This window comes from Vombatus ursinus, unplaced genomic scaffold (assembly GCF_900497805.2).
Source record: "Vombatus ursinus unplaced genomic scaffold, bare-nosed wombat genome assembly UNPS02010193.1, whole genome shotgun sequence".
Classification (NCBI taxonomy): Eukaryota; Metazoa; Chordata; class Mammalia; order Diprotodontia; family Vombatidae; genus Vombatus; species Vombatus ursinus.
The window spans coordinates 109,286-129,522 of NW_020949971.1; the positions used below are offsets into that span (position 1 = coordinate 109,286).

Genomic DNA, 20,237 nt, shown 5'->3' on the forward strand with positions numbered 1-20,237 from the left:
TAGTTTCTGTGTGTGTCTCTGCAGGTGCACTCCCAAGTATTTTATATTGCCTGTAGTTATTTTAAATGGAATTGCTCTTTCTATCTCCTGCTGCTGGGTTTTATTGGTAAGATATGGAAATGCTGATGATTTGTGTGGTTCTTACTGAGTGTGTTAGTTATTCATCCATCCATTCATTTCTTCACTTTTTTTTAGACTTTTTCCTTTCATGTTCCTTGGATTTCTGGCCCTCGCAGAACCTCTCGGCTTTCCCCACATGACACTTTACCCTGACGTGGATGCTGCCTGAGACCCCCTGAAGCCCCCCGTTCCTTGGGCTCCTCAGATAAGCTGACTTCTGCATCCTTCACTTTCATTTTCACCCCACCCAGGGGTTGTGACCCCCCTGGCCCACCCTGGGTCTCACTGTCATCCACAAAGGCTCCGAGTCCTTACACGGATCTCTGACATTCCTGCTCCTCATCCATCTCTGCCTAGGTCTCCACTCTTCACCCTGCTCTTTGCCCTCTCTGTGACCTCCAGTTCCTCACCCCTCATTATTTCCTCAGGCTTTCTCCTCACTCTGGCTCTCACTCAAATGTAGGCCCTTATCCCCTCTGGCCTGAAATCTTGCCAAGGCCTCCTTTTCTTTCTTTTTTTTCATTAGATTAATTATTTTTAGTTTTCAACATTCACTTCCATGAGATTTTTGATTTTTATGAGTTTTAAATTTTCTTCCCCTCCTTCCCCACCTGCCTCCCCAAGATGACATCCAATAGGCTATACGTGTACAATCATATTAAATATATTTCCATATTAGTCATGTTGTGAAAGATGAATCAGAACCAAAGGGAAAAACCATGAGAAAGAAAAAAACAAAAACAAAAAAAGAGCAAATTGTATGCTTCCATCTTCATTCAGACTCCATAGTTCTTTCTCTGGATGTGGATAACATTTTCCATTGCATTGCTGAGAAGAGCAAAGTCTATCAATGTTAGTCATCACAAAGTATGGCTGTTATTGTGTACAATGTTCTCTTGGTTCTGCTCACTTCACTCAGCATCAGACCGTACAAGTCTTTCCAGGTTTTTCTGAAGTCCACCTGTTCATCATTTCTTATAGCACAATAGTATTCCAGTACATTAATATACCACAGCTTGTTCAGCTATTCCCCAGTTGATGGGCATCCTCTCAATTTCCAATTCTTTGCCAACACAAAAAGAGCTGCTATGAATATTTTTGTACATGTGGGTCCTTTTCCCATTTGTATGATCTCTCTGGGATATAGCCCTAGAAGTGATATCACTGGGTCAAAGGGTATGCACAGTTTTATTGACCTTTGGGCACAGTTCCAAATTGTTCTACAGAATGGTTAGATCAGTTCCCAACTCCACTAACAATGCATTAGTGTTCCAATTTTCTCGCATCTTCTCCAACATTTATCATTTTCCTGTTGTGTCATGTTGGCCAATCTCATAGGTGTGATGTGGTACCTCAGAGTTGTTTTGATTTACATTTCTCTACTCAATAGTGATTTAGAGCATTTTTTCATATGACTGTAGATAGCTTTAATTTCTTCATCTGAAAACTACCTGTTCATATCCTTTGACCATTTATCAGTTGTGGAATGACTTGTATTCTTATACATTTGACTCAGTTCTCTATCTATTTTAGAAAAGAGGCCTTTATCAGAGACACTGGTTGTAAAAATTCTTTCCCAGTTTTCTGCTTCTCTCCTAATCTTGGATGCATTGGCTCTTTTTGTGCAAAAACTTTACAATTTAATGTAATCAAAATTATCCATTTTGCATTTTATAATGTTCTCTATCTCTTGTTTGGTCATAAATTCTTCCCTTCTCTATAAATCTGAAAGGTAAACTGTTCATTGATCTTCAATCTTCGTATCTAAATCCTGTACCTATTTTGACTTTCTCTTGGTATAGAGTGTAAGATGTTGGTCTGTGCTCAGTTTCTGCCATACATTTTTCCAGTTAAGGAAAAAAAAGTTTGGTGAACTTTTGTACCTCTTTTTCCATTTGGCCTATTCTGCTTTTTAAGGAATTTTTTTCTTCAGTATTTTTTTGTGCTTTTTTTTTTTTAAAGTAAGCTGTTGGTTCTTTTCTCATAATTTTCTAGCATCACTGTCATATCTTTTTCCAGTTTTTCCTCCACTACTCTTGTTTCTTTAACTCTTCCAGGAATTCTTACTGGGTTTGGTCCAATTAGCATTTTTCTTTGAGGCTTTAATTGTAAAATTTTTCACATTGTCTTCTGAGTTTGTGTCTTTATCCTCCCTGCCACCTGAGTAGCTTTTTATAATCAAGTTCTCTTTTGTTGTTGTTGCTCATTTTTAGTCTATTTTTTACTTTAACTTTATGTTAAATTTGAACTCTGCTCACCTGGGGGTGGGGAGGCGCTGTCCCAAGCTCCCGAAGCTGCCTCTGTGGGCACCTACAAGGCTGCGGTGGTGCTGCATGTCTTGGCCAGCCCCAGCCTCAGTATCACAGATCTCCTGTTGACTTCCTACACTGTCCTCGGCTGGGAAAATGTCTCACTCAGACCTTTTGTTGGCTCTGCAGCTCCAAAATTTGATTTGAGGCGTTGAAGTTGTTTGGAGATGAGTGATGGGAACTGGGTTGCTGCCTGTCATTCGCCATCTTGAAACTTCTTGAAGGCTGACTCAGTCCAAAATGTGTTTTAAGAATAAGTTTGGCAGTGCCAGGTTGTATCACTCACAGTAAATACAAAATGGCTGAGGAGGAGATTACCTGGATGGTAGCAATGACCCTGCGAAGTCCAGCACACATGCATGTGCTGGGATGTCCCAGGGTGGTCACCCTGCCTACCTAGGAGGCTTGGTTCATTTGTGAGCTAAGGCACCGGCCTGCCAGTTGGTAGATAAGCATTTACTAAGCACCTACCCTGTGCCGGGCACTGTGCCAGCTCTTGGACAGAGCCCCAGATGTGGGGCAGGCCGCAGTCCATGCTGAGAACAGTAGCTGCCCAAGGGGGAAGACCAGCCAGATTTCCCCTAGAGGATCGGTGGGAATTGGGGCATCAGAGTGGGGAAAGAAAGGCATTCTCAGAAAGTGTAAACAGAAGCATGCGTAATACTGGGCAAACAAGCACTTTGGGGGAGGATTTGTCAAGTCAGTGTTGGGGAGAAAGCCAAAGTAAGAGCAGAGAGGTAGAGGGCGCCTGCAGGGAGAGGCCTCTCTTCTCGCTAAGTCTTTGGGAGCTGCTGAAGGTTTGCAGAGGTCTGACAGGACCAGACCAAGGTATAAGAAAGATGAGGGAAGGAGGAGATGTTTGAGCTGGGCCTGAAAGGATGGTTGTGGCCCAAGGAGAGAAAGGAGCATGGACATTCCCAGGGGGTGAAACCAAGACCCCCCCCCCCCCAAGGCATTCTCAGGCCTCAGAATCAACACATTGCTTCCAGTAGCCCTGCAGCTTACAGGGGCCAAACCAGGAATCTTTTTGGAAAGAATGCTGTCTCTATTTTATCCTAATCTGGCCTGGATGTGACTGTAGTTAAGCTAGATTAGGAAGGCCCCGCTCAGAAGCTACTAGAAGAAACGGAAGACTGAGCTGAGGGCTCTACCTGGGGCGAGGGGAGTGAGCATTTAAATGTTGTCAGGCAAAGCAAAGGGAGCTGAAGAGCTTTTGTGGGTTGGCAGGGTTGTGTATTTGAATAAAAAGGTGGAACAAAATAATGGGGGATGGCAGAGATTCTATGCAGCCTCCCAGAGTGCTCTCACAGGGAGCTATTGCAGGTTCTAGAGCAAGAGGGGGACTTCAGGTTGTGGCATTTTATTGAGTAGGGCCAGGTTTTTGCCTTTCCTTGTGGCCTTTAGCCGAAGTGCCTGGCACAGGGTAGGCACTCAGTACGTTTACTATTTGCCCTAGGCTAGAATTATGCTGGAGAGGGGAGGGACTGGAGGCAGCCCCTCTAAACCCCGTAGAAGATGAGCTGAGAATGGATGAATGAATGAAAAGCCTTGGGAAGTGCACCTTCCCTGTCAGATGAGGTGGCCTTCCTTGTTAACTGACTGAGGAGTGAGGATGTCTGGGGGAGTGTCAGGCGGGCTTAGCTGAGCGCACCAGCCCCATAGGGATCTGCGTGGGGCAGTCAGGCAGAGGAAGTGCATTCTATAGAAAGAGTCAGCAGAGGAATCGCTTGCCACCTTCCATCGGCCACGGAGAAGGGACCACACGGCAGGACTGGGAGGCTGGACAGCTCTGTGTGCCCCGCTCTCGGCTGGCGGCCGGCCTGCAGCGGGGGCTGCTGGAGAGCAGAGCTGCCCTGAGCCCGCTGGGCTAGGATGGTAAGGGGGCTGTGGCTCCTATGGGGCGGGGGAAAGCTGGGCACTGGCCTGCCAGGTTCCTCTTTCACAAATACAAAGGAAAAAAGATTTTGTGTTTGGCACCAGACTTTCTTTAGTCTGCGCGTTCACGCACACCGAAGCTGGGGCTGTGCCCCGTGGGCATGGATGTGGTGTGAGTCTGTGTCACCTGTGAGCCTGATTTGGGGATCTTGGCTCTGCCCCCAGAGGCAGGAAGCATCAGTCCAACAGGCTGGAGAGGAGCAGGAGGCGGGCAGCGAGGGGATGAGTGTGCCCTGAGCCGCGCCCCAGCCCTGCTTTGGGGTGTGTGCCCAGCAGTCTCAGATGGGGCTGGGGAACCCCACGCTCTCGATCCTGGGTCCCTCCCCGGGCTTGGCAGTATTTTTAGCTGCGATTTGCTCCTGAGAATGAATGAGGAAGTGGAGCAGATGGCCCTTCCTGCCGGCCCCAGCTTTTTCTGGCATTCTCAGCAGCTGGCTTCCAGTCTGGGGGCGGGCAGCTCAGAGCCATCCCTCCCAAACACAATGCGGGGAAAACCCCGTTCAAGGCATCCGTGTAGCAGCTGCAGCAAGCAGCCCAGAGGAGGAGGGTGCCCACTGCCTGAGCCAGGGGATTTCTGCCCCCTCACTTCTTCCAAGGTCTGTCCAGCCTGCTGAGAGGCAGGAAAGGAAGTGTGGGGGAGAGCCAGGCAGGAGGAGAAGGAGGGGAAGGGTGGGAGGCTTAGGGAGGCCCCTTCCTCTGTTGTCAGAACCCATCTCAAGAGGGGCGGCGTGACTAGCCAGAGACCGCTATTGGAATGACTCCTTCCGAGAGACACCAGCCATCTTCCTGCCGCATGCACCGGCCGTTCCAGGTTGAGTCAGTCACTTGGTTTGAGTTGAGCTGGGTTCAGCTGGGCTCATTTGTTTTTCGTTCTGGCTGATTTAAAGATAGACAAATATGATCCATGATCAGCAAAATGGCAGCTCAGATTTCCTTATTGGTGGTAAGGTATAGAGGGGGACTTCCCTCCAAGTGACTTGATAAGTAAGTTTGAATAGCGTCCCCATTTTACAGATGAAGAAACTGAGGGTGCAGCTGTAACAGGTCACTTTGTCCAGTCCCTTCATTGTAAACATAAGTAAACTGACCATTATAAAGATGAGTAGACTGAGGCCATGGGAGATGTGACTCATCCAAGGTCATATAGCTAATATGTGTCACAGGCAGGGTTTGAACCTGGGTCCTTTAAAGCCAGAGCTAGTGTTCTTTCTACCTGATATGCCTAAGGTCACAAAGCTAGTTAAGTCTGAGCCTGGAAGTAAGGAAGGAAGAACGAATGAATGAATAAATGAATGAATGAATGAATGAACATTTCTTAAGTGTTTACTTCAGGCTAAGCACCAGAAGGGGAGGGGGTTAGAAGGAAGGGAAGCTTTCCTTAATAGGGCCCAAATCCCACATTCTTTCCTGTTCACCATGCTGCCCCTACCATCCACCAATTCCTCCTTAAATAGTAGAATGTAAGCTCCCTGAGGGCAGGCATGCATTGTTTTTGTCTCGGTTTGCTTGTCAGCACAGTCGGCATTTAACGAATGCTCATCAAATTGGGTTGATCTGGCTCTCCAGGAGTGCAGTGAGCTGCCTTCCTTGGAGGGGGGGCGGGTGTGAGTAATGGCTCCCCCTCTGGGGCTTCATGCAAAGACCATGTGATTGTTCATTAGGCAGCTTGTAGCAGTGATTTTTTTTCAGGCACTGGTTGGACCCCAAGTCCCCATTAGATAGGAGGTTTGGTATTTCTGGGAGCATTTCCTTCCCCTTCCAACAGACAGATTCAAATGTCCCACCCTTTCACCCTCCTACCGCCCACCCCTATGCCCAGACTGATAGCCTGGGAGAGAGGCGGGTCCCCTCCATACCCCCCCATTCCAGGTTGCAGAGAGAAGACAGTGAAGTCAGGGGAGGAGGGATGAATGACCAGAGATGAGGTCTCTATTGGGATGGAGACAGTCTGGCACAGTGGGCAAGCAGGAGTTCCTAGAGGACCTCTCAACCCACAATCACTCCACTATCCCAGTGGCTTCTGCACTGAAACCCCACCCCAGGGGAGGGGGCTGCCCTGGAGGAGAAGGAGCTGCCTCAAGAGGGGAGGGGGCTGCCCTGGAGGAGAAAGAGGTGCCTTGGGAGGTCTCCAGATAGAGGCAGGATGACGGCACACTTGTTGGGCACAATGTGTAAATGGGGATGAGTCCCTTCTACCACTCTGATTCCATAACTCCATCCCAGGCTCCTTCTTCCTAAAGGCCTCATTTCATTGGTTTCTCCTTTCCAGGCATCTAAGAATGAACAGGAGCAGCTCTGATCTGGAACAGGCCAGCCTTGGCTTGCCAGACAGCCTCAGTGGCCCCCGCGTCCACTTCACCGCTGGCTCCACAGACAGCCTGACCTCTGACTCCCAGACCTGCAGTGACGGAGGTGAGCTTCCCACGTGTGCGTCCATACAGGAGGCCTGGTTCTCCCCTCCACAGAGGGCAGGGCCGCTTCTGACTGCACCATGACTTACAGAGGGAGGAAGGATGCCTGAAAAGCTGGCCTTTGCATGCTTCTAGAGGACAGGAAGCCCACAGGAGAGGCAGGAGCTGGGGCCCCAAATCCCAGCCCAGTGGCATGATGGCTAGCTACACTTGCTTAACCCGCTCTCCCTCTCTGAAGAGTCAGGGTCTGTGAGGTAGGACCCAAGGGCCTCTGAGGACACAGGAAAGCAGCGTGGTCTGGGGAGCTCTGGTTCTGGAGTCCAAGGACTCCAGTTCACATCCTCCCTTGATATTTGCAACCTGGGTGACCCTGGGTAAGTCACTTTCCTTCTCTGGGCCTCAGTTTCCTTCTCTATAAAATATATGCAATACTGCTTACCTCCTAGACAGGCTGTGGGGAAGGGGCTCAGAGAATGGTCAGGCTTAAAGAAAACAGGCCGATGGGCCAGGCTGGCCCAAACACCAATAAGGTTTTGGCGGTCACTCATGAAGAGGCCACTTGGGTGGCCTGATCAGCCCCTTGCTGCCTCCTAAGCCAGGCAGCCCTCCAGAGTATACAGACTGGCTGCTCCCAGACCAAGCTTGACCCTCAGCAGCTTGTGGGGTGGGGAATGGAGGAGGCAAGGTGGCCTCGCCTCAGCGGCTCAGCTTGTCACAGGTTCCAGGGAAGAAGGAAGAAAAGGGCTCCCCCTGACAGCAGCCAGCTCTGTCTGGAAAAGGGACTCCCTCATAATGTCCAGCTAGCAATGGAGGGCTGAGGGGGCTGGATGGTGACCAGGTGATGAGCCAGCACCAGAGATGGAGGGGGCCTCAACAGAGAGCAGTCACCACAAGCTGGAGAGTGTCCTGGAGCAGAGGGCGACGGACAGCGTCCAAGGCTCCAGGAGGTCAGAGGGTTAGGGTTCCTGCCATGCCGCAGCTGGAGGGCTGCCCTCATTTTAGGAAAAGCCAAAGAGACATTGGAGAGGTCCAGAGGAGGGCAGCCAGACTGGTCAGGTCCCTGCCCTAGGAGGATTGGTGGAAGGAGCTGGGCCCATTGGCCAGGAGAAGAGAAGGCGCAAGGGGATGTGGGAGCTGTCTTCAATGTTTGATGGGCAATTGCTTGGAGGAGAGACTGGCCCAGTCTTACTTGGCCTCTGGGGCAGATCCAGCACCATTTACTGCAAAGAGTCAGAGACTGGCTGAGTCGTCCCCAAGAGGAATGCATGGCCTTGAGGGGCTGCAGCTTCCCCCTCAGGTAAACTGAAGAGGAATGTATTAATCACCCCCGTGTGCCTGGCACAGTGCTCAGGACTGGGGGTCCAAAGCCTCAGACAGAACGGTGCATGCCATCCCCTGCTGGCTGTGGACGCGGCCCAGCAGCTCACCAATGACAGGTGGCACGTAGAACTGAATCCGTTCCCCCGATAAAATCTGATGAGGGCAAAGGACGGTACCATTGTCATGCCCGTAGTCCTGGGAGCTCTCCCTTAATACAGTTATTTTGGGGCTGCCAACTCACACTCAGACAGCTGATTCACACTGAGCTTGCAGTCCACTCAAAATTCTAATTTAAAAAAAAATCCTCATTTACTATTTATTTTTAGCTTTCACTTTTTGAAAATTTTGAGTTCCCCTCTTGGCCCTCACCAGCCTATTGAGAAGGCAAGGAATGTGACCTCAGTTGTGTATATGAAATCATACAAAGCGTATTTCCATATTAGCCATGTTGTTAAAAAAAAAAAGGCAAGAAAAAGAAAGTGAAAAAATGGTTTCAGTCTGTACTCAGAGTTCAGGCCTCTCTCTGGATGAGAATGACAGCCACGTCATTCGTGGCTGATCATTGCACATTAGTGCTGTTGCTGCATCCAACAGCAGTGTTTTCCTGTTTTGGCTCACTTTGCATCAGTTCGTGTAAGTCTTTCCAGGTTTCATTTCTTACATCACAGTAGTATTCCATCACAATCCTGTGCCGCAATGTGTTCAGCCATTTTCCAATTGATGAGTGTCCTCTCAGTTTCCAGCTCTTTGCCACCGAAGAAAGAGCTGCTGTACATATTTTTGTACATGAGGGTCCTTTTCCCATTTGTATGATCTCTTTGGGATACAGACCTAGAAGTGGTATTGCTAGGTCAAAGGGTATGCACAATTTTATAGCCCTTTGGGCATAGTTCCAAATTGCTCTCCAAAATGGTCCCAAATCTTTTCCAAACAGTGCTGTCCATCCACACCACTCCCATCTTATATTTTGTTACTGAAGTTTTGAATCCAAGTGGGAAACTTTACATTTGTCCCAATTTAATTTCATCTTCTTAGATTCAGCCCAGTGTGCTTGCCTATCAAGCAAGATCCTTTTCTCTCCTGATTCTGCCATCTACTTTGATAGTTCGCCTTACTAACTTTGTGCCGTCTGCACATTCCACAGGCATGCCATCTGTCCCTTTAGCCAAAGAGCCTTAGACTAGAAAGAAGCAAGCACAGATCCCTGGGGCACTCCGCTAGAGACTTCCTGCCTCACTGACGTGGAAGCCCTAACACAGACCTCTGGGCCCTTCTGATTATACTATCTTCTAGCCCCCTCCTCTGTAAGAGTAACGTAAGGTTCTTATCAAAAGCTTTGCTAAATTCTAGGTCAGCTATGCACAGCATTCCCTTCATCTACTAATGTAGTAATCCGGAATTAATACATTTCGCAGCTATGTGGCACACTAGGTAGAGTATCACTCTTGGAGTCAGGAAAACCTAAGTTGAAATCCTGCCTCAGACATTTACAAGCAGTGTGACCCTGGGTAAATCATTTCACTGTCATCTGCCTCAGTTTCCTTTTCTGTAAAATGGAGATAATAATAGCACCTCCCTCCCAGAGTGGTTGTGAGGACCAAATGAGACCACAGACACACACATACACACACACACACACGCGCGTGCGCGCACGTGCTTTTGTAAACCATCTAGGTACTGTATAAATGCTAGCCATTATCATTAGCTTTTCTTAATCCTGGCCCTGAAAGGAAAGGCGGTCCAGGTGGCATGCCATGTGCTTGATGAAGGCAAGCTGGCTCTCGGTCATCACTACTCTCCTTCGTAGATGTTCTCCAGCAATTCCTTTGATGGGATCTAGAATGTTGCCTCTAATCCCAGTCAAGCTCACTGGCCTGTCCTTTGTGGACCCCCCTCAATAGTATTAGTAGCTAGTGTTGCTACTGTGCCTTCTATCTATGGGGCAATGGATTAAGCGCTTTTCAAATGCTATTTCATCCTCTTCCTTTTCTGCAAAGAGCCACATTTGCCCCTTGGCAGTCCCATGGTGCCTCTTCCTTTTTGCCATGACCTTTCACAGGTCCCTGAGAGTGAATCAGCCATCCCAGTTCTTTCAGAGCACAAGGATGTGGGGCCAAAAAGGATGGGCAGCTCGGAGGGCTCCCCGTTGGATTTCCAGGAGCCGTGTTCACGTTGAGCCAATCAGCCTTCTCCCTTTGGCCAGCTAGCAAATCATCGCCCATTAAAGCTGCCCAAAGCGCAGTTCCTGGCCCTTCTTTGTACCGCCTTCAGCCCTGGCATACTTGGGAAATACCATTCCCTGCCATTGGCTTCCCTACACAGCAGGATCACGCTCACCCGTTCATTCTGTCTTACCTGGCCCTGCTTCTGTCTCCTTTTGTAGCAGCTTTGTGAGTTGGCTAATTAGTCAATTGAACATTTTTCCCTCCAGCTCATTATTACCAGTCATTCTGTTCACTCATTCATTCATTCATTCATTCCCTTAAAGTATTTATTTAGGTAAGGATGTAATCACAAATGCCTCCAGGCGATGCCCAGAGGACTGCAAATCACTGAGGGTGATACAGAAGGACTGCTTCCCCTTCATCCCCTCTACTGGGAGAGGGACGACCTATACACAGGAAATAGCTGAGTAACAATGCAAGACATTGTGTGGCTTCCAGCTAAAGGGGGAAGCGGGGAGGAGCCAGGCTTGCAGGGCTCTTTGGGGGCTCCCTATGGGCCGGGGGACATGGAGCTGGCATGTATGTGGCTCTCCTGAATGAGCAAAGTTCAGGCTCCTGTGCAAGGCCTCGAGGCTCCCCTCAATTCAACAACCCTGATCGTTTGGTTTAATATCCTGTTTTAAAAATTACAAATATCAAATGCCAAATGAGATAAGCATCTCCACATAGAAAGCATAACAGAGGACTGATGGTCGGTCTCTCTTCTGTACCCTCCATGCAGATGACAAAATCACAACTGGCCTGCCTTGCCTGGTTTTTATTTACTTTCCTTCTGTGCTCTTGAGTGCATTTGTAGAAATGTTTCCATAACCGTCTTACCTTCTTTTTTGTTTTTGTTTTTTTTTGTATGAGGCAATTGGGGTTAAGTGACTTGCCCAGAGTCACACAGCTAGTGAGTGTCATGTGTCTGAGGCCAGACTTGAACTCAGGTCCTCCAGACTCCAGGGCCGGTGCTCCATCTACTGCACCACCTAGCTGCCCCCTACCTTCTTTTTTGAAATGTATTTTGGTGACCCTATCCATAGTCCCTCCTCTACCCTTGTTTTTAAAAAAGCTTGTTTTTCTTATGGTTGTTCAGAGCTTGGATTTCTTCCTTTGGGAACTGTCTTTTCATATCCTCATGACCATTATTTACCAATTGGAGCAGGGCTCTCAGGCTTATGTATTGGAACCAGTGCCTTAGATATCCTGGAAATGAGACCTTTATCACAGAAACATGCTGCAGAGATTTTTCCCCCAGTTAACTTTCTCATATAATTTTAACTGCATTATTTTTATTTGTGCAAAAACTTTCAAATTTTCTGTAAGTAAAGCAGTCAGTTTCATCTCTGATACTCTGTGTCTGCTCTTGAACTCTCCCCCAGCCACAGATCTGAGGAGTAATTTCTCCTCTGCTCCTCTGTTTTGCTTCTGTCTTAGCCCTGTTTCTTTTTTTAATCTGAGCCAGCCCAGCCACTTTGATCTCCTCAAACGAATGCCACCTTGGCTCCTCCTCACTGTAATTGCTGTTTTGTGCTCAGAACTTCATTCCTGGGCATCCCCATCCCTCCTAGGCTGACACCCCTTCTAGCCTTGGGCATCTTCCTTAACCTTTCTCTGAACCTTTTGGATTGACTCTCCTTTCCACAATCTAAGTTGTCTGCCCGACCATGCCCAGATTTCCTTTCTGTTGCAAATTCTCCCAGGGAGTGCTCCCTCCATCCCACCCCACCCCCAGGTCCCCATCACTTCTGTCCACTCAGTTTTACTTTGTACGGGTCTTTATTTTTTAAATGTGTTTCTTTAAGGGTTGTAGGTTTTTTGTAGGTTTTGTTTTTGTATCCAGTCTGTTCTTTCTTATTGGATTGTTGAATCCATTCACGTTGAAAGTCATGAGTTAGGTTTATACCTTCCTCCAGATGGCTCTAATATTGAGGTTTTTTGTCAAGTTTTTATCCCCGCCCCACCCTTGTATTGTAAATGTAGTACTATGTACCTTCAGTTACTTTCTTTTTTTTTTTTAAAGGTGGCCCCGATTTCCAGCAGTCTTCCCCTCCCCATGATGCTTGTTTCTCATTTGTTGCTCCTTCACCTTTTGGGATTTTGTTTATTAGATCCTTTATCTCTCCTGCTTTTATCTGGTCATCCTGGGCACATCTTGAGCTTCATTCCTCTTCTAAACACATTCCTCCATTCCCTCCTACATTTTCTGGTGGGTTCAGAATAATGTTGTGTCATTCAAATTTCCTTTCCTTTGTGTTTGAAGATCTTTCTCCTGGTGGCCTATGGACCTTCTTTCGGAATTAATTGTCAAATCTAACCACTCTGTGCCTTGTGGTTTTGTTTTCTTTCGTTTGTTTGGGGGGAGGTGGGATCTGCAAATTCTTTCAATTGGAATTTCATTTTCTATGTTCAGAAGTTCTGGGCAGTTCTGTTGTATTATTTCCTGCTCTGTGGCATTAAGGTTTTCTATCTTCTTGTGTTCTCCTGGCAGACCTATGAGCCTTAGATTGTCTCTGCATGTTTTATCTTGGAGATCAGAATGTTTTGCTTGCATAGGGAACAGATTTCTTTTTAATGTTGTTTTTCACTTCCCTTCTTTCCTGCTTCACTTCTTATATTTGCATTCCCCATCGATTGTTCTCTCATTTCTTTCTTCGGTGAGGCTTACCCTTAAAGATTGAAGTTTTTATGTTCTGCCCATTATTTTTGCTGTGCAAGACAAATTCTGCTTTCCTAATTCTCATTTCTCTTTTAAACCACTTAAGCAGTGTGTGTTCCCTGCCCTTCCCAAATCACATAGGTCCTCAGTCTCATTAAGGGTTGGATCACTTTTCCTTTATTTCACAGTATGTATTTATAGATGCCTGGACTTGTTTATTAGGCATATTTCCTCCTATTGTGACTTGTTGACTATCTGTTTATGTTCAAGGTCTTTGAGATTTCTTCTTCCTGGAATTTGTGGTGTTTTCCATCTCTCCCCACCCTCCTGCATATTTTCCTTATCACTCACTTCTTAACTCCCTCCCTTCTGATTATAGTTTCTTTGGGGGCTAGATCTCAAAGCATCTGAGCCTTCTCCCCCAACACTGGGCGATTCATGGTTCACCAGCCTAGGTCATTGCCCCAGTTGACTTTTTAGTGGTCAGAACTGGCCCTAGCTTTATGCGCTCTTCCTCAGGCTTGGTAGAATGCTGAACACACACACACACCATGTACCTGGATCTGGCCCTGGAGCTTTGCAGCACTGGTACCACAGGGTTGTCCATCCCAGCACTGACAGTTCAGAGAGCTGCCTGCCTTCTGCTGGCTGTCTGCCACAGCCTGGGCAGATTGATTCAGCTTGGAGCCGGGTTCTCCGTGGCACTGGAAGGACGGGGGTGGCCAGGGTGTGGGAGTAGGTTTGTTGCAAGCTCTTCCCATGGTTTGGGTCTTGATTCTGCCAGTACAGCCTTGCTGCCCACAAGCTCGAGTCAGTATCAACTCACAGGTTTGGGGTTTGTCTTTTTTAAAACCTTCTTTTGGATTCTGGGTGTCCTAGACCCTGAAGACAACTGGAGTTGCTTTATCTTTGGCTCATGATTTCAGTTTTGGAGGGGTCGGAGAGCTTGTAGGGATCAGAGAAGATGTCTAGTCCTCCATCTCATTGCTCACGTGACCTGAAGTTCGTTCCCTTCCTGTTAATGAGAATCAGATCCAGAGGGGAATCTCTCATTGTTGGGTTCTCCACCCTTTGAAGGCTGAAGTTATCCTTGAGACAAATCAAAAATATTAGTTATCCAACAAACATCCATTAAGCACCTACTGTTTGCCAGGCTCTGTGTGAAGTGCTGGGGATACATAATGGCTGCTTCATTTTTGGTAAAGAGAAATGTCCAGCAGACCTCTGGCTAATTGAGGCCCCTCCCCATCTCTACTACATCACTCTTTGTGCCAGGCTTATAACCTTTTTACCCAAATGTCTGCTCTCTTTCTTCTTTTCGCCTGGGGGATCTGTGGTGCCTCCACTGACCAAGTTACTCGGTTCAGTGCTCTCCTGCCTGTTTCCCTCTTCGGGGTCCTGGGTCTCCTCACCAGCTCCTCTTCTTCATACACAGCACTGTCCAGCACCCACCTCTTCGCAGCCATTCTGTTCATTTTGAAGAGCGCATACCTGTCCAACGGACGGTGTTCTAGTCATAGCTCTCATACCACCAGTTCTCAGGGAGACCTCAAGGGCCAAACTTTCCTCTGTGCATTAGGATTAGGATGTCTAGTTCGTGGTTATGCCAGAACTTCAGGCAATTGTGTATAGACCTGTGGGGCTCTTTCCTCCGGTGCTGTTAGCAGGTCACTGGGAGTTGCCTCCAGGACAAGAGCCAGACTACCTAGAGAGGCTCTCCTCTTCCTCCTCTGCCCTTTAGGGGGAGGCCTCTCCCAGCTGCTTCCCCCTCCGCAGTGAATCCTGCTCTCCCCTCTTCAGAATGGGCTTTAGATCTCTCTGTCAGCTCCAAGTGTCCAGCTGACCCCTCCTTCCCTTTCTCCCATGAACAGCAAAGGCCGTCCTCCCTTCCTCCATTTCCTGCCCCTTCTTTTCCCGCCCCAGCCCCACCTCTGTTTGCTTTAGGGACCCTTCATTTCCACTAACAATGTGGAGACTTGTCCTCAGAGTCCCTTCACCTTCTCCCACTCTTCCTTGTCACTTGCCTGGATGCTTTGAGATTCAGCTCCCAAGGAAACCTCAATCAGAAGGGAAGGAGTTAAGAAGCGAGTGATAAGGAAAATAAGCAGCGGGGTGGGGAGAGACTGAAAGCACCACAAATTCCAGGAAGAAGAAATCTCAAAGGCCTTGAACAGAAACAGATAAATTCTCGGGCTTGTGCCTTTTTTGTGACCCTAGCCCTCTCGTTTAGTTCCGTAGAGCCAATTATTACCTCCTAAGAGTCTCCGTCTCCTCTCCTTCTCCACTGCTTCACAGCCCTCGAGCACCTCCCATCCATTGTCCCAGTTTGCCCATCCATCAGTCGTCCACTGGCTTTTCCTTCCAGCAGCCTCACGTCTCTTTTCTGACTTACTTTGCCTCCTCTTGCTAACTGCTTTTCTCCTTTTTCCTTCCTGACTCTTACTCTGAAAGGCCTGCTCCCCTCCCTAACTTTATTTGATGTTGTTGTTCTTGAGAATAGACTCCAAAATCTGAGTTTTATTTTTATTATTATTTTTTTTTTTGGTGAGGCAATTGGGGTTAAGTGACATGCCCAGGGTCACACAGCTAGTGTGAAATGTGTGAGGCGTGATTTGAACTCAGGTCCTCCTGACTCCAGGGCTGGTGCTATATCCACTGCGCCACCTAGTTTCCCCTTTTAAAATGTTTTTCAAAAGAGTTTTAGAAAAGAATTTATGAAGTCATTAGCAAATGCACCAGAAAGGAAAGGAAAGGGGTTGTGGCTCTAGAAGGTTTACATTCCATGGGATTTACCCAAGTAAGCAAAGTCACCAAGATGGCAACTTGACCAAAGCCCAAGCATGGGCAGACCATCAGAAATCCTGGGTGTGGTAACCCCAAAGTAGAATGATCTGGTGCATCCAGGACCCAGGGGAACCCAAAATACCAGCCGTCCCCAGCATCCCTAGGGAGTTACTGGGGTCAGCGACATTCTGGGTGTGGACAACCTTTAATCACACAGGGCTGGACTGAAACAGTGGGATCATTTTCCTGAACAGTGACTAACCAGTTCTCCAACCATATCCTTAGTCCCCCCTCTGCTCTGCTCTCCTCTCAGGCAGCTGACTTCCAGCTCCTTCCTGCCTCTCTCCAGGCCTGCAGCATCACCTGCCTCTTCGAGATTTCAGTGGATGTCCCCCAGACATCTCCAACTCACCCTGTCCCCGAAAGAGTTAATTATTTAAAACACCCAATCCCTTCTTCCTCACTTCCCTATCTCTTTCACCATCCTTTGCAGCCAACCAAGACCATGAGCTCAGACTCATCATCCCTGACTTCTCCCTCTTCCTCACCCATCTGTCCGGTTGTCAAGCCTTGGGCTTCTATTTTGCCAACATTTCTCATCTGTTCCTGGGGCCTCACTCCACACCCACGGCCACCACCTTACCCTGGCATGGGAATTCTCACAGTTGCCTCCGTGTGTCTCCCCCCTTTCTAATCCATTCTCTCCCAGAGGTACGATCAGGTCATCTCTGCCCAAGGAAATTCAGTGGTTCCGTCTCTGAAATCAGACCCAAACCCCTCCCCATCTGCGTGCCACTCAGCCAGACCACAAACGTTTAGTAGGCAACTCATCTGTGCCAGGTTCTGTGCCAAGGGAGGGCATCCAAATCCAAGTGCCAAGAAGAGAGACGTGTGCTGCCCTCAGAGAGCTTACAGAAGCTGGCAGGTGGTAAGGGGAGGAAGGTTTTCTGAACCTCAGCTCAACAGGACAGTTCTTACAGCCGGGAAGTTAGCAGTCCAGGATCTCTGTTCTCTCCCCAGAACATCCTCTCCTCTAGCCCCCTAGCTGGGTCACCTCCCTAGGCAGGATTTTGAGGGGCATCTCCCCCCGACCCCGGGCTCTGATGTCAGAGGACCTGGGTTCAGATCCTGCCTCCCATTCCTACTAGCTGTTTGACCTTAGGCTAGTCACATACTTCCTGCGTCCTCATCAGTGAAGAAGGGGGTTGGACTAGATGGTGCCCGAGATCACTTTCTGCTGTAGGTCTGAGATCCTCTTTGGAACCTTGTTTAAGCCACTTCCCTTCCCTCGGCCTCAGTCCCCCGTAGAAAATGAGACGGTTAGCCTTCGTGACCTCTGTGGTCCCTCCCTGCCCCCCTCCTTTGTTAGAGAGATGGAGAGGGAGGCAGGGTCCTCCTCCCATTCCTGGAGCCCATGGAACCCATGGCTGGTTGATTTTAGCTCAGCTGGAAGCCTGCCATCCCCTCGCCCCTGACTGCCTGGTGTGCTGGGACTCAGTGGGGTCAGCCCTGGAAAGCCGGCCGGCAGTCAGGGGGACTGTGCTTTGCTCTTCTGTTTCAGGGCTTTCCTTCGAGCCGGCCCCCTGCCCCTCCCCTGGGTGTCGTTCAGAGGATGGCTCTCCGTGCGGTCCCCTGGGGCCCCTGCAACCTCCTCCGCTGCCCCAGAAGAAGATGGTCAGCCGAGCTGCATCTTCTCCTGACGGCCTCTTTCTGGCCCATGGCTCCCCTGGACGCCGGACCTCAAGTCCCCGGCTGAATCCCAGCCACTCCGAAACGAGCATCTGCCACCCTGAAGACTCTCGCTTCCCTGGGCATGGGCTGGCGGGCCGCACAAGGGGCCCCGAGGCCCAGCTGCAAGGGGCCCAGGGCTTCTCCCCCTCCTCCTCTCAGCTGAGCGTGTCCAGCCAGACCTCCGCCTCCAGCAGCCAGCAGCAGCTCCCCAGCCTCCTCACCAGCATCACCAGCAAGGAGGCCACGTACGCCAAGCTCAGCGGCCTCTATGCCCAGTCCCTGGTGCGCCTGGCCGCCAGATGCGAGCGCCACTTCATGGGCAGCCAGGGATCGGAGCCACGCTTCAGCGAGAACAGCTGGTCTCTCTTCAAGTTGACGTGCAACAAACCTTGCTGTGACTCTGGGGATGCCGTCTACTACTGCGCCACCTGTTCTGAGGACCCCTCCCGGCCATATGCAGTGAAGGTACCGTCCCCTGTGGCTCCCTCAGGACCATGCGAGGGTCCTGTTGGACTCTGTGGTTCTGAGCTCCAGATTGAGAGTCCTCTGGGCCAGGAAGGCTGGAGGTGGTGCTGGTGGGAGGTGCAGAGAGGGTGGGGCACAGGGACTGAGGAATAAGAAGCCAATGAAAAGATGTGAAAGGAAACTCTTGGGCGGGGGCATGAAGGACCATGTGGAGGGAGGAGAGGCCATGACAGGGCGCAAGAGACTGGTACCATTGCCAGGAGCTGGTCCCTGCTGGCCTAGGAGGGAGGGAGGGAGCAGTCAAGTCCAGGCTCCTCCTGGAGCAGATGGGGGGAGGCCCTGGGGGGAAGTGGGGAAGAAGAAAACTACACTAAGCATGTTCCTGCCCACCAGAAGCTTCTGCTGTAGCTGAGATCAAGAAAGGCAAAAGGAATGCCCTCAGCATGAATTAAGGGAGTGTGTTAGAGCTGAAGGGGCCTCTGAGATCATCTGCCCCCCTTCTTTCAGAGAACCTGACAGCTCAAGGTTCCCCAGCTCAGGGTCTAGGAACCTGGGTATTTCCTTCTCCTCCCTGAGCCTCAGTTTCCTCTGCTGTTAAATGAAGGGATTAGAATGGCTTTTGAAGTCCCTTTCAGCTCTAATCTGTGGTCCCAGGACCCATTTCAAGCATTGTCATCCTTATTTTTGAGATGGGGAAACTAAGTCTAGGAGAGGTGCAGGGATTTTCCAAGGGCTTCTCAGCAGGTGTTGAAGCTCCGGGTTCCCTAACGTCCCCCACTCCACCAAGATGCCTCTGGAAGGGGGTGGCAGGTGCTTTGCCCAGAGTCACGGAATCTGGCCAGGATGGAACTGGCAGGAGAGAGAGCCTTTGTGTCTGGAGCATGAGAACGAGGTTATCCCTGAATGCTGGGAGTGAGCTTGTTTAGAAGACAGATTACCTCCAGACATCTCCTCCCTGCCCCTGCTCTGGGAGCAGGTGTGGCATCTCTGGGGAGGTTCTATGACACTGAGCTGCTGGAATTGATTTGATTTTCTGATGTTCCCAGAACTCCAGAATGTCACAGCATGACTAGACCTCAGGGAATATCCCATCTAAACTCTTGATTTTACAGACAGAGAAACTGAGTCAGGGGCTTACACAGTGAGTAAGCAGAAGGGAGAAATGGAACCAGGCATGCTGCCCTCTCACCCCAGCCTGACGGAAGTTCTGCCTTTTCACCTAGGGATGCACAGTGACACGTCCTTATTCAGGATTTATGCTCGAGTCGGCAGCAGGCACACATTCTGAAATGAACAAATCCTTACCAGATGATTTTATGTGAAACCCTCTCTTTTTTTAGGTTTGTTTATTTGTTTTAGGAGTTGGTTACCTTTGAGGTAGCCAGACACAGTGAGTAGAAAGGCAGCTTGACAGAAGTCCTGCCTCTGTCCCCTGCACCCCAAGGGTGACCTTGAGCACGGTCCCTCATCTCAGGGCCCAGGCCACTTTCTAGGACTATAAGTCCCAGCAGAGCAGGGCCTACATTGTAGACGAAATCACCAGCCAGAGGCAAGGCTTTGCCTCGCCCCCTCTGCTCTCAGTTTTAGCTTTCATTTACATCTGTCTGGTTTGGCCAGCATTGATTCTCTCTCCCTGCTACTGTCTACCTCTATTGAGCAAAAAAAGAGAAGGGAGGGAGGGCGGCCTCCCAGCAGACACGCACGTCGACCCCTCAGTGGCCATGTCCAGAGATGTGTGTCTCTTCCTGCATTTCTCACCCATCAAGAAGCATTTATTAAGTGTCTGCTGTGTGCTAAGCCTTGTGCTTAGTGCTAGTCTATGAACAACAGCCCCTGCCCTCAGGCACTTATAGCATCTCTCTCTCTTTTTTTTTTAAATAGATGATTTTGTATTGTTTATCTTGGTGTGTTCTTTGGCTCACTACCCATGCGTTAGGCACCATTGAAGTCCAAGGCTTTGGTCCCTCTATGTGGGTGACAGTTTTTACTGCCATGTGATTTCTAAGGGAGGTATGTGCGGGAGGGAGGAAGGGAGAAAGGTAAGCATTATGAGGAGGCCCTGACCTCTCGGGTTAAAAAAACCACTGTATTCTGAGCCTGACAAACACCCGATACAAATGGATTTTCCACATCTGGAGTGGAACAGAAAGAGGATTTGCAGGGAATGCTCAGAGCAGACCTTGGGTTTCCCCTTCAGTGGTGCAATTTCAGCCTGCTCCCACCTGCCTGCCTCCTTCCTGGATCCCCTGCATTCTCTTTGGTGCTTTTCCCCTTTAAATGCCTTGATTTGTTTTTC

General features: G+C 49.2%; 1 protein-coding gene across 1 annotated transcript in view; it reads left to right on the plus strand.

Annotated features, from left to right (window-relative positions):
- PRAG1 (PEAK1 related, kinase-activating pseudokinase 1) overlaps positions 1–20,237 on the plus strand; it is a 43,753-nt gene that overhangs the window by 18,845 nt on the left and 4,671 nt on the right. Inside the window, exons 4-5 of the mRNA XM_027853693.1 lie at positions 6,634–6,776; positions 17,307–17,941. Of these exons, the coding sequence (XP_027709494.1) occupies positions 6,634–6,776; positions 17,307–17,941 (778 nt within the window). The remainder of the gene's footprint in view (positions 1–6,633; positions 6,777–17,306; positions 17,942–20,237) is intronic.